The 14,860-nt window shown below is 37.0% G+C and overlaps 1 protein-coding gene across 1 annotated transcript in view; it reads left to right on the top strand.

Annotated features, from left to right (window-relative positions):
• Nucleotides 1-8,650: 8,650 nt before the first annotated feature.
• Nucleotides 8,651-14,860, top strand: part of LOC107100037 (transmembrane protein 132C-like) — a 212,967-nt gene continuing 206,757 nt past the window's right edge. Inside the window, exons 1-2 of the mRNA XM_015398385.1 lie at nucleotides 8,651-8,748; nucleotides 9,475-9,658. Coding sequence (XP_015253871.1) covers nucleotides 9,610-9,658 — 49 coding nt within the window. The 5' untranslated portion in view covers nucleotides 8,651-8,748; nucleotides 9,475-9,609. The remainder of the gene's footprint in view (nucleotides 8,749-9,474; nucleotides 9,659-14,860) is intronic.

Genomic DNA, 14,860 nt, shown 5'->3' with positions numbered 1-14,860 from the left:
CATCCATCCATCCATCCATCCATCCATCCATCCATCCATCCATCCATCCATCCATCCATCCATCCATCCATCCATCCATCCCAGGCCAGCCAAGAAACATAGTCCCTCCAGAGTGCCCTTGATCTCCGTCTGGGCCTGGTGGGACGTGCCTGGAACACCTCACCAGGGAGACGTCCAGGAGGCCTCCTAATCAGATGCCAGAGCCACCTCAACTGGCTCCTCCAAATGTAGAGGAGCAGCGACTCTACTTTGAGTCCCTCCTGGATGACTGAGCTCCTCACCCTATCTCTAAGGGAGAGCCCAGACACATTACGGAGAAAACCCATTTCAGCCGCTTGTATGCGGGGTCTCATTCTTTCGGTCATGACCCAAAGCTTATGACCATAGATGAGTGAAGGAAAGTAGATCATTCGGTAAATCGAGAACTTTGCTTTTTGGCTCAGCTCTCTCTTCACCACAACAGACTGGTACAGAGCACGCTTCACATCAGACACCGCACCAATCCGCCTATTAATCTCCCGCTCCATCTTCCCCTCATTCGTGAACAAGACCTCAAGATACTTAAACTCTTCCACTAGGGGCAGTACATCCTCTCCAACCCGGAGAAGGGACTCAACCCTTTTCCGGCTCAAGACCATGGTCTCGGATTTGGAGGCGCTGATCCTCATCCCGGCCTCTTCACACTTGGCTGCAAACTGATCCAGTGAGAGCTGTAGATCACGCCCTGATGAAGCCAAAAGAAGCACATCATCTGCAAATAACAGAGATGCAACCCTAAGGCCACCAAAACAGATCCCCTCAACACCTTTTTGTCCATAAAAGTTCTGAACAGAATCAGTGACGAAGGGCAACCTTGGCAAAGTCCAACCCTCATGAGCCCGAAACGAGTCCGACTTACTGCCTGCAATGCAGACCAGGCTCTGACATCGGTCATACTGAGACCTAACAGCCCTTAATAAAGGGCCCAGTACTCCATACTCCTGGTGTACCCCCCACCGGACCCCCCCTTGAAGAACACAGTCGAATGCCTTTTCCAGATCCATAAAACACATGTAGACTGGTTGGACAAACTCCCATGCATCCTCCAGGATCCTGCTGAGGGTGGCCTTTTACTGACAAAAAGAAATATTAATGGTGTTCTTAAAATCTTTTTCTCACAACTACGTTGTAGTTCAAGAAATCCCTCAATAAATAATAGAAAGATGAATGTCTGTAAAAAGGGAGAGTTTCAGCTGCTTCCGCTCACTTGTTCCACAATTGATCAAATTGTTTGCATGCTAAATACTTCTTTTTTCAAACAAACATTTTGTTTCACTCTTGTGAAGTAAGGCCAACTCACAAAACTTTTTAGCTGTCTTTGTTTTTCATGACTTAATACTAAGCTTCATACAGTGTTCTTTTTTTGAGAAGCAACAAAAAACATGAACACTGGTCACATCTGAGAAACAAACTTCAATAAGGCTGATGCACAGCTGCTGTAATGTGTAATGCACCATCAGTAATATTTACCATCCCTGCCTTTTGTTGTTAAACCTCAATGACTGTTTAACTTTGCTTCCTAGATAAAGTTATCGTCCATTTAACGATTGACCAAATATTTATTTTCAAAGAATCCCTAAGGTAACAGAAGTAGCTTTAGTTTAACTTAAAGGCTCATTAATTTTTAGTATGTACTAAAATGTAATATACAATACTGTTTAAGTTTCACTAGAGAAACATACAATTAATCTTAGTTGAACGATCTCATATAACCATAGTATTGGTTAACTAAAAAAACTTTAACTTTAAAAATAATAATAATTATTATTATTATTATTATTATTATTACATTCTCTATATCCTTTAATAAAATGAAGTATTTTTTTGTTGTTGTATATATATATACCCAAAGCAGAGTCAAAGATATTCCTGGGCTTAGTTAAAGACAATAGTATGAAGGGTAGTGCAAGAAGCAAAAACTGAGATAAATTGGCATTTTTACTAATTTGTTCACTTGTCTCTATATTATCTGAGGTTCCTCTTTTTCACATAGTCACACTGACACCATTGCTGGCCTCTTTGGTTCATCAATTTTATTTCAGACACACAAGTATACAATAAATGACAGTATATGTCCTTGTAACATAAAAAATATAAATAAATAAAAATACAGCCTGAAAAGGGTGTATTGGCAGAGGGAATATGCTTATAATGCCCGAGCATTATAAGCTTGTGGAGATGTGTGGAGATGGATCTCACAGCAGTGTCTGATCTTTTATTCATAACCTGTATGTCATTGAGCATCTGCTTTCCACTTCTCATTCATCAGCATATTAGGATATTAGTTTCTCTCTGCTGTCTGCAACAGGAGGGGCACAAAACAGTTTATCTTTCAGATTCCAAATCAGGTCAGAGTATTCATAGTTCCTAAACTTTCTTTTATGTTGGGTAACACTGTAATGACAAACTACGTAAATGACCCAAAATATAATCCAGCACAGCAAATTGTAATCAAAAGTCCTGTAATTAGTTAATAGAGAACTGAAAACTGTTAGTTGGGCACATAACAAATCCTGCATTTGTGAAAGAGAAGCAAGAAAAAAGCTATAGTAAAAGAGAGACAAAATGATTATATAAATCAGCAGGCATGTGCTCGAAGGTGTTGCAGTCAGAGGGGACCAAACTTGAATTCTTTAAACTAAAGTGTGCGAGTAAACTAACACTTCAAATAACCCTGCACATGATCAACACGGGGGAAAGTAGTGAGAACATTGTACTGTGGAGATGCTGAAGGCTAGGGCAGAGGTTTGCATTGGAAATGCCCAACAGCCCTTAATGTATAACCTGTTTTAGAATGGGAAGACTTAGACCAGCTATTCCCATCTGAAAAAAGAAAACAATGTATTTCTTTAGTATGAATATTGCATGTATTTTAATAAGAGATTCTCTCTTGTTAGGCTGGTTCATTAAAGCAGTTTAACATCAAGTAAACTGGTTTGTGTTTTTTCCTTAGGAACTTTTATATTTAAAAGGGCATTGTTATATATTATGTGTTTGAATAACCAAGGGTGTGTTTTATTTTAGGGAAACCATTAAAACCATTAATTAATCTGTTCTTAAAAAAAAAAGAAGCAAATATGGACTAATTTGGATGTTTAAAAATCCCCCCCCCTCCATTCAATGTGGAGAGCAATATTAAGGTGTAAAAATTAGATCTATACTGTAAATTTTACATGGATAAAAATGAAAAAAAGTAATCCAATTTATCTGCTCAATTAAACATTTCTAGAGAATCTACGATTTGTTCAATGCTTGACACAGATTCTTTCCACATCACCTCTTTCACTGCTTTCTAATTGCATGGGTCACTGATAGCAGACAGGTTTCTGCTCATCCTACAGCTGAGAGCGAGCAGACCAGCCTACCTGAGAGCATCAGTTAGTGTGGATCAGAGGAAATAGCAAATTAGAAGTTCACTAATTGATTCCATCTCAGAGGGTACCAGCCATTAATATCAACACTTCTATCATGTAATTTCATCCAGGTCTTCACACTGGAATTCAGTCAGATGCGCTGTAACTTTGGATCCATTTTAGATCAATTCACTGATGTCTATGCTATAGATAGATATATTCTAAAGAGATAGAAAAGACTAATACCAACTTTTATCACAGGGTAAAAATGTCATCAGCAAGTAAGTAATTTCTATTTATATAGTACCTTTCAGAGATAAAAATCGCAAAGGGCTTAGCAATTATAACATAAATGATAAAAGAAAAAATCAAACAAATGATAAAAGCAACTCACTGGGTAAAATATAGTCTATAGCAGATAAGAAGGCATTATGGTAGAGACAGTGGAGCACAGATAAAAAATGCTTAGAATTTTACAAAAAGACAAACATTATCCAGTGTGCATTTATGCTGCGGAGCAAATTCTATTTGAAGAACACTGAAGTTTAGATATATGCTCTTCATATTTTAATAAAATGAAAGGACATTTTAGTATGAAAATTATGCCTTATTTAATGAAACTGAAGAGTTCATTTTATAAACTATATAATGTACGCAGAAGCAAGAAAAAAGAGCCCAATAAGAACCTGACTTTGGCAGTCCGACTAGATTAGAATCAGAACCATCCATTTTCCATCATGGTTTCCATCGTGAGGAGTGCTAGTGCCTATCTCCAGCATTCTAGCGGTGAGAGCCGGGGTACACCTTGGTCGCCAGTCCATTGCAGGGCAACACAGACACAAACAACCATTCACTTACGATTTAGAGAAGGCAATTAACCTAACAGTCCTGTTTTTTGACTATGGTAGGAAGCTAGAGAACCCATACATTCTCAGGGAGAACATGCAAACTCCATGCAGTTGAATCGAACCCAAACCTTTTTGCTTCAAGGCAGCAGTGCAACCCAATGCACCACTGAGCAGCCCACAATCAGAACCATGAATGATTTGTTACCAAGTAGTCTTTACACATAGAATGAATTTGTTTTGATGATGAGGTGCTACACATAGACACAGTAAATATAAAAAGATACAGATATTAACATTTTAGAATAAATGGTGGTTATTAAACAATAACAACAAGAACAAGAGTATAAAAAAAATTAGATTAGACTTTGCACACAAACACACATGGACTAAGATGGGTATTTATTGAGCACAAATGGAAAAACTATCTAGTATTGAAATAAGTTGTTTTTGTGGCAGGAGGTTTCAGTATCCAGAGTGGGAGGGGTCAGCTGTAATCTTTTATTCTCACCTCTGGGTTCTAGACATGTACAGTTCCTAAAGAGAAGGCAGATTCCAGCCAATCATCCTCTCTGCTGAATGAATGACTTGCTGTAACTTGTCCTTGTCTCTGTTAGTGTCAGCAGCCCTTTCCTTCCTCATTGATGGCACAGAAGAAGGGCACCATTATTGTCTTTAACAGGTTGAACTCTGGTTACCGCAGGGAGTGCATCCTCTACCATGCCTTCTCGGTGAAGGAGGTGACAATCAGCACTCTTTCAATGTCCTGTGCCATTATGGGACCCAGGAAGCCGAAGAAGCGTTCCAGGGCAGCTTGAGAGTCACACAAGATGATGAGGGAGCTCTTCCTAAAGTCCATGACCGTCTCCAATGTTTTCAGAATATTGAGCTCCAGACTGTTATGGCTGCGACACGTCACCAGTTGATAAATCTCCACCTGTAGGCAGACTACATCCCCTGAGAGATAAGTCAAATGATGATGGTTTTCAGACTGTTGCCTGGAGATGCAGCTGTTTGTGTACAGAGAGCAGAGCCGAAGGAAAAGAACAGTTTAAGGGGAACCGGTGCTGATGGTCCTGGACTCGGAGACCTGTTCTCCAAGCTGTCTGTCAGGAGGTCTGTGATCCACCTGCGGGTGGAGTCAGGAATGTCCAGCTGGGTGAGTTTGTCCTGCAGCGAGGTAGTGATGGTATTAAGAGCTGAGTAAAGGTCCACAAGCAAGATCCTGGCATATGTTTCTGGGAAGTTCAGGTGCTGCAGGTTGCAGTGAAGAGCCATGTTTATTGCATCATCATCAGACTTGTGGCTCTGTAGTTGATCTGCTGTGGGTCCAGAGGGGGGTTTGTGATAGATTTAAGGTGGGTAGGCATAAGATGCTTTAAAGGCTTCATTACCACAGAGGTCAGGGCGATTGGTCCACTGGTTTTGTGGTGCTAACTCTGATGAGTAAAGGGGGATGCACTGGTTCTGGAAAATGGCTTAGCTTATTTGCAAGAGGAGAGTCATTGATGTAGTGTCTGGCTTGATTGTTCTGTTTTTTCAAAATAATAATGAAAGCAACAGGTTGAATAAATTATAGCTGTAAAAAACCCCAGATGCTGCCAAATAAAAACATCACCATGAATTAGGAATACTTCCAAAGCTTTCCTTGCTGCACACTTCTATTTAAGAGCAACTTTAAAAAAGTACTTCTCTTTATAGTATTTTAGTGGAATGGTTCTAGATGAGGGGACAGCAGTAGAGGATGGAGGAGTAAGCATTTTGCCTTCATGCCTGAAGGGTACCTCTTTTGCTGTGGTGATGGCCTGTAATCGCTGCTCAGTGTTGTCGTAAGAGGCTGCAGCTGCAGGGTGGCTCCACTGGCTGCCTTTCAGCGTGTCACCAGTTTATGTGTCTTGTAATGGCTTGTTCACTCTGATCTTGAAGAATGGTCGAGTCATAAACTGGCAGCTTAGTCAATGGGCTTTTACTTGGCAGGGTGCAGAGGACAGAAAACCCTACTAACATGCAATTTGATGGCTCCTGGTTTAAGGTTTCCTTCCAATAGGATGGTCTCCGCAATTCATCTTCAAGAAAATTCCACATAAACTTCAAGCGTTGCTAAATAATGCTTTTTCTTATAATGTTAACACCACAGGGTTCTGTTTTTGTTATTAGCTTTTTTTAAGATAAGCATAACAAACCTTATCATGCTGTAATTGTGAAGTCGTTTTTAAACATATTTTTCATATTTATATTTTACAAATAAAAGTCTAAAAGAGGTGTTTCCCATGCATTTATTTCCATTTGATAAATACTACTTAGAATTAACTTTTGCTTTTTATTAGCTTTAAATATTTTTTTCTATATCACTACCAGTTTAAGAGACTGATTTTTTTTTTTTGTGTATTCCCTAAACTTTTACTGGCCCATGTCATTGCAATCCTGAATGTTTAGGGGTCCTGTGCTAAGGTGAACACCTTATTTGGTCTTATTTTTTTAAGTTTCCAATAGGCTTTATTCTAATATCAGCCATTTATTAAGTTTCATCCATAACCCCACCCAATCTTACCAGATTTCCTTACTTTTTCCTAGAAAGGTATCCCAAAAATACAGTGATTCCACCATGTTGTTAAATCATGTGATAAGCTTGATGTGCAGTACTACTTTTTGCATACCAAATATTAGAATGTTGGCCTAAAGTGCAGCGTCAGGCAGCTCCTCTAGACTAGCCATGTGTTTGTGGTTTCTTCTCCCATTGATATTTTATGGAAATGCGGGTCGAAGGCCACATCTTGTTGGATTTGCAGTTGCAACATTCACGTTCAGTTTACAGATAGTGGATTGAACAGTCAACTGCCGGTTGTGTTTTTTGCTGTCATGATGCAGCACTTTAGGCAATGCAATTTTATTTATATAGCACAATTCAATACAAATACTATTAAAATAGCTTTACATGAATTAACAATAGAATAGAAGAAAAATATAAGCAGAATAAAAGCAAGCAGTGTTAAAACATGATAAAGGCAGACAGTAAAACAAGCAAAACAGTTGGACCACAACTTTAAACTAATAATACCTCAGTTAACAATTTAACTTCAACAGTCGAAGTCAGCTCTGAGCAAACAGGTTTTTAGCTTTAACTGAAAAGAACTCAGCCTTTCAGCACTTTTACAGTCTTCTGGGAGTTTGGTCCAGATAAGTGCATCATAGGAACTAAATGCTGCTTCTTCATGTTTGGTTCTAGTTCTAAGTGGAACTAGAAGACCTGAGTGGACTGGGAGGTTCATACACTGAAAACCTTTGGGATAATAGAGAAATAATAAACAGATTGCTAAGAAAGTTTTCATGGTTCTGTTGGTAAAAACGCACAAAATATTTTTTTTTTCCCATTTTACTTTAGGTGTGATCATGAAACTGAGCCAACAGTTTGCTCCTATGATAAATACTCAGACTTAAAGAATTCAAGCAGCATTCTCCTCTTATAAAGCTTAGCGAGGGGCACCCCATAGGGGGCACTGTTGATTCTTATGACTTGGTCATGGTACAACAGGTTGCAGCACTCTCACTGTGCTGCTGTCTACATCCACTGCACGCTTAAAAAAAAAAAAACATCCTGATGACTCCGTGTGGATATTAAACAGACATGTTTACTCTTCTGGCTGATAAAACTCTATACATATTAAGTGTTAACACTTTAATCATGCATTACTGTCTGTATTGTATTCAAATATGTCCAATCTGGATTTTTTGTTGTTGTTTGCTTGTTTTTGTTCAAATTTACACAAATAGCTTTTTCAAAAAATCTAAATAATGTAAAAAAAATAAAAATAATTGTGGATTATCCCGGCTACAAAAACGTCACATTCAATGCACATATTTAAACCCAACAGGAAAAAAAGAAAGTTATTCTCGTTTTGAGATGCGGGGAATCTCATTCTCAATCTTTTCAGGGCTTTGGGCAGAAAAGGGGCCAATCTTTAGTTGAGGGTTTTATGGCACACTACTTTGCTTATGTGACGCCCACAATCCACTTTGCCACACCAAGCTAGAAGCTTGCTCCCCTCCATCGCCTTTCATCTCTCTTCCTTCCTTCCTTCCTTCCCCCTCGGTGTAAACCCCAGCTTAGTTTCTGCACCAGCATCCACATCCACGGAGTGCGGAGCGGAGCCAAGTGGCAGCAGCGCGCACAGGAACCACTTCACCGCCTCATCTCACCCGATCTGCGCTCCCAATTTGCGGCATGGAAAGTTGCAGGACCGCGTCTGAGAAATCGTAGAATTTTATAGGTGATGTTTCAAGCAAATTGGACAGATTTCTAACTGATCTTAAAATAATAAGAGAGGGGGGAAAAAGAGAAACATATCGGCGGAGGAACTCTTTACCACGCGCAGATTGTCTCACTGGAATTTATTTTATATTTATTTTTATTATTTTTTTGCTGCTGCTGTCGCACATGAAGAATTTGCAACCTTAATTTAAACTGGAATCATATGTAAACATCGGATGGAGTCTCTACTAGATGAGTTAAGGTAAGAGGCGCAGGAAAAGAAGCAGCGCGTCACTTTCTCAGACTTGAATCGTTTCTTGAGCATTTGGGAAAACAGTTTTCCATTTACTGGCTTGTAAATTAAGGCAATAAACACACCGAAACAAACCTATAAATACAAAAAAAAAAAAAAAAAAAAAAAAAACAGATTAAAGTTAATTTATAAATTCTGCTGTATCTGTATTTTGGATAACATTGTTTTGCTAAATTCACTTTCTCCTCTGTGGAATCAAATCATAATAACTAAGTCTTTTTTTTCTTAAAATAAGTGCATTGAGGGGGAAAGGGAGATACTATGCCAATGGGACAAAACAATTTACATTTAAAATAAGAAAAATCCATTGCATGGTCACATTTCAAGTGCATATTATCTAATTATTTTATTTTAAGAGTAAAAATACTCATTCCATTGGCAAATCATCTTATTCACCTGTTCAAATTAAGCGTAAATACACTTGATTTGAGACATTTTTACTCATTTGTAGATCATTTTTGCAGTGTGGATAAGTATGGGGTTTCCAGAAAGTTTTCAAACAGACATATGACTAAAAAGAAATAATTTGAAATCGATCTCTATGATGGAGAAAAAATACTAAATGCATATTTAAGAAAATAGTAGGCATCTAAGACTATTTAATGGCTTCTTTAGCTGTGGGCTTTTCAAGCTATTTCTGGGAATTGTACTGATTGTGTATGTCTTTCACCACAGGTTGAGTCGTACAAAATACGCAGAGTGTTTTTCCTAAATGGATATCTGCTCAGAGGGGATTATTGGTGTGCAAAGTAGCGCTGCTTCTCACTGAAAAGGAGTTACCCATTCAGGTCCCCCCCTCCTGAATAAACCATGGGGCCACGGCAGTGCGTGGGACTCACCCTGCTCTTCCTCTGCACAGGTAAACCCTCCTCTCCATCTCTGGAGCTAAAACCTGCTGCTTAACAAACGTGTCTGTAGCTTTTGCTTGGAAAGCTTTACAAGGTTTATGAAAATGAAAGCTAATGGTCATGAAATAATAGACACTGTAAATACATCAACCTTTGTTTTCCTAAGTGATTTCATCCAGTGCAGAACTCTTAATGAAATGCAAATTGTATCTTTCAGCCAACAGCACATATATAATTTATGAGACATATAATTAGCTGTAAGCTGTTGTGGCAGAATACAAAATGACTTGTAATATTAACATGAATGAAGTGTGACAGTTGTCTCCTGAGTGTGTGTGTGTTTAGGTGTTGTAGCAGAGCACTGGAATAGGATGCAGAGTGTGTGTGTGTCTCTAAGTGAGCGTGGGTCTGCAGATTTTGGTAAATAAAAACAGACTGCAGTCAAAGGCAGAAAAAAAGAGAGGACGTGCATTTTTTAAAAAGGTACAGATTTGCAGTAGATAAGCATTAATGAATCTGTGCCTTTATTCCCTGATGGTGCACACTGTCCTGTTGGGGAGGGCAAGTTTTTTATATTTGGAAATCTACAGTCATGTACTGTAGTTAAAATACATAAACAGAAAAGAGATGATTCCTCTGATTTAATGTTGTAGATTAATTAAACGTCTTCCACTAATGGTAGAGAATGACACAGACATGACGGGCAAAAATCTTCTTATACGCTTTTTTAAAATCAAATTTATTGCGTCTTCTTTTTTTTAATCCTTTTTAAAGTGATTTATGTGGTAATTTTATTATTAACACATCATCTCAGGAATCTGAAAAGGCAGCACGTTTTGGTAAATGTGAATCAGTCGTTTGTATGAGCAAACAAAAAGCAACAAGGAGGTTATGGATGTCATTTTTAGACACACAAAGAAAAGCTTTTTTGCTCCTGTTTTCAACCTAATTTCAGTTTGCAGTTTTCAACAAAAGATGCCAAAACAATTGCTGTTCTACTGTTCTTTGGGTTTTAAAGTGACATTTTCTCTTTCATGCTTATAGTGTCTTGCAAAGGCACTTAGACCTCTTGAACTTTATCACAATTTGTCACATTAGTACTACATATTTGAATGTTCAATGATTTAATGTGACAGACTGATACAAATTTGGAAGTAAAAAAAAATATTATACATCAGTATTTTCTCGACAAAAAAACAAGTAGAAGTTTGGTTTGCAATCAATACCTACATTTTTTTATTTAGCTAAACATCCTAACTATATTCGAAATGCATCTGTAAGTCTGCCTAAGTGTGTCTCCAAGTTTAGAGACCAACTTTTGAGTCCTTTCCTCTTTTCAAAATATCTCAGTTCAGTCATCTGGTATGAAGAGTCTGTATTGATTCTAAAGGTTTTCATCAAATCCCAATTGGATTTAGCTCTCGACCATCATTCTATTCTAAAACATGAACATGCTTTGATTAAAAACTATTCCACTGTTGTTCTGGCTGTTAGATAGAATGTAAAAACCCTAGTCTGAAGACTTTTGCATCATCTTTTGATGTATTGACGTATTACAAGTCAAAATAAGAGACTTGCTCACCTTTAGACCCATTCATCCTACCAAAGTTTATTCTAATGTACAGTTAAACATACGCATTTTATTTTTCAATGCAGTCAAAAGTCCAAAATCATTTTTAAAATTTCTTCAGCATTCAGGATTTGCAGAAAATACAACAGTGGTTTAGATATGAAGCTTTATTTTAGATATGAAGCTTTATTTTATTTAGTTTTAGGTGTCATTCTCTGTACTTTATTGATTTTCAGTATATAATTATAGGTTTATTCATCTATTACAATTGATGAATGAAACGATGTTCTATGAACTCAAGTTTTAAAAGCTGAAATGTATAAAACTATTTTGGTTTATAGAGAAAAAGTTGATATGTTATCACATAGGCTCATTGACCTTCTTTCATTGTTCTTTATATTGTTCATATAAATCCATTTGGGCTTATTAGTATTATATATAACAAAAAACTCACCAATATAGGGCCAATATAGCAGTAGTTGTTTACTGCATATTGAAGTACAGTACATGAAAAAATTATTGATATAAAAAATATTTAAATGATTGAGTGCTAAATTCGCAGTTAAGATAAGGAATGTGCTATAATTTTAGAGGAAATGTCACATGTTCACTCAGACAGTGTAATAATTTCTACTACAGATCACTTTAGAGGAACTTGGTGGAGGTTTTTGGCAGTCTTGAACCTTCAGTAATGTAAAATAATGTAAATAACAATGAAAGAAAATCAGCAACCTTCTGGTGGTTTTGTTGATTAAATGTATATATATATATATATATATATATATATATATATATATATATATATATATATATATATATTCTTTAGAGAAGATAGGACAAAATTGCATTTTTTTACATTGCCAGAAAATAAAGCAGATAAGTTCTAAAAAGAAAATCACAAAAGTTTTACACCCTCACATTTCTCCGAAAAAGTCCTAAAGTGTGAAAAGGGATATTTATTTTGTTGATGTGACAGCTCATGTAATATGTTTGGTTCTCTTCATCCATACAATCATTTTTTTTTCTACCTGCTTATCCAGTTCAGAGTCTCTGTGGGGCCATCTCAGCAGTCTGGCGAGAGTCAGGGAACATCCTGGATAGTCTTTTTACTGTCTGGGAGCAAATACAATAGCTGACGAAGGCAAAAAATCATGCATATATGCTCTCATATCCGAGGGCCTATTCTAGAATTATCATGTATCTTTTTAGTTTATGGGAGGCTGCTGAAGTATCCCCACTATTCTCCACATTTAATACTGATTTGTGACATAATTCCTCAACTTCTCATTCTTTTTGAAGGCCTAACAGTGCTATACCATACTGTAAAAAATAATTTTTTGCTCTTGTGAAACACAAGTACCTTAAAAATGATTGGGGAAAAAACTAATCTATCCCTCCTGTCCCTATCTAAACAGGAGCTGCACTCTTTTTAAATCTTGAATTGTCCCAGATTAACTAACCCCATTTTTCTGTAAAACTATTCCATTGGCAGTTTAAGCTTCTCTGCACAGAGTCTCTTCCTCGCAGGGAGTCTGTAAAAATAATTTAAATAAATAAAAAAAAGTGTATCCAGACACCAATCCAACACCATATAATTTAAAATAGGAGTTAAAATAGGAATGTATTTACTGCTTAATCCCATTGGTGGTGGTTCTGAAATGGTTCTTCTTCACTGCTCAAGAAAACTGCTGTTCTATGCTACCACCTGCTGTTTTAGATTGGTGAACAGCTGTTCACCTGACACCTGTCGGAGATGTAACTTGCTACTACTACTGGTTTTTATACTCTTCCATTTAAAAACAATAAATGGTTTAAATTTCAGTCATTTCAATTCAGTCATGTTTCCATTCAAACGTTTATCCTCAGCCAGGCATTACCACAATGAAAATTGTATCAGTCACACAGGCGTAGTATAATTACAAATATTTTTTGTGAAAAACTGGTATTGGTACTCAGTATTGCTTGATACTCACAGCACAAGCATAGGAACCATGCTCTGAAAAAAACATCTTATATATATATATATATATATATATATATATATATATATATATATATATATAACTGCTTGGTTCCTTTTCCCCATTCGTTCTATCTTCATGTTATGCAAGTGGAGGGTATCAGATTCACTGTTTAATAATAGAAAGTTCTGGATCGGGAGTTCTGGCTTCACACCTTTTACATTTCTATAAGTGAAAAAACAGAAGTGATGGTTTTTGGTGGAACATTGGAGACATCCAGCACTCTGAGTTCTCTAGTACTATAATTAAAATGGATGCAGATCTTAAACTTAGAAGCCAGAAACAGATTTTATTGATTTGAGGCAGTTAGCCAAGAAAACTGCGGATTTTAAACACACTTTTCTACACTGCCAATGTTCCAACAGTTTGTCAGTTGCTGAACCAGAGGAAACAAAACTTCTTCAGATCAAAATCTTATTTTTCTCTCCTCAGAGTATAAGTCAATTTATTAAAGATAACCTGAATTGAAAAGAACTGTAAGAAGATGGTCGAATAAAGATAAAGAAGCCCTGCAAGGTTGTTTTGAGGCTACAGGGTTGGTTGAACTTTATCAGGACACCCGTGCAATGACTGTGTGGAGCTCACTACATAAACTTCTGTTTATATAACACTGTCCCCACCAGAACAGCAAAATGCTTCTTCAGTAATAAACCCTGGATCGCTAGTTATCTGAAGGAACTGCTGAACAAGAAAAAAGAGCAATCAAGAGTAAAAACTGAGAGTTATTAAGGAGTATACACGTTGAGCAGTCAAAGTAACAAAAACTATAGAGTGTGTTCTGTAAAAGTTTAAAAACACTGGACAATCCACTGGACTGCGGTTCCAGACATTTGAATTGAGAAAGCTTCCTGGAGGGGAAGCGAAACGTCTTCAAATTTTAGAAACCAAGTCCAGTGGATTGTTTTAAAACTTTTACGGAATAACTATGACCTGGAAGACTGAGAATCTTCATCAGCATATAGAGTGTGGTACTAGTTTTCTCATATTCAGTGGGAATAGTTTCTTTTTTTCCAATTGTTCTGACATTATAGTTTTTTTTTATCATTATTGATTTATTCTATCATATGTTATATCTGAATGCTCAAAATTTAATCGACTAAAAACTTTTTATGGGAAGCACAGAGCCTGGAGGAGAGAATTTTACTTCTGTATTGTTTAATTTTGTATTTGTTCTGTTCGTATCAAATCCATAACAGAGTGGCTACTTTTTGGATGAGTTCTTTCTTTCCACCTTATGTTTGAGGAGATAAAGCACTGCTGCATGGTGGCACTGAGGAAAAAAAAGCTGCAGCTGTAGGGAGTAAAAAAAAAAGCTCTTAAAAAACAATCGTTGAAGGCCTGAGTCTATCGTCGATGGTCAAAATATTCACCCAATTGCCTAACCTTAGTACGGACCATAATTTTGTCTGAGCGATAAACAACAGTTAGTTTTGCTTCCTTTACTTGTTCGTTTTGCTGTTTGCTAAAAGAAATATCCAACATTTTGTCTCATGAAATATCTAGAGCCCACAATCAAATATGCTGTTTCTAGACATATTAAGTTTAAACCTGTCTCTGTTTCTCACAACAAAAAGACAATAGTTCTTGTTGTAGCATCTTATTTACCTTTTCTAAACTATCTG

Source organism: Cyprinodon variegatus, unplaced genomic scaffold, assembly GCF_000732505.1.
Source record: "Cyprinodon variegatus isolate N-32 unplaced genomic scaffold, C_variegatus-1.0 Scaffold29, whole genome shotgun sequence".
In the NCBI taxonomy this organism is placed as follows: domain Eukaryota; kingdom Metazoa; phylum Chordata; class Actinopteri; order Cyprinodontiformes; family Cyprinodontidae; genus Cyprinodon; species Cyprinodon variegatus.
This window is presented reverse-complemented; position numbering and strand designations above follow the sequence as displayed.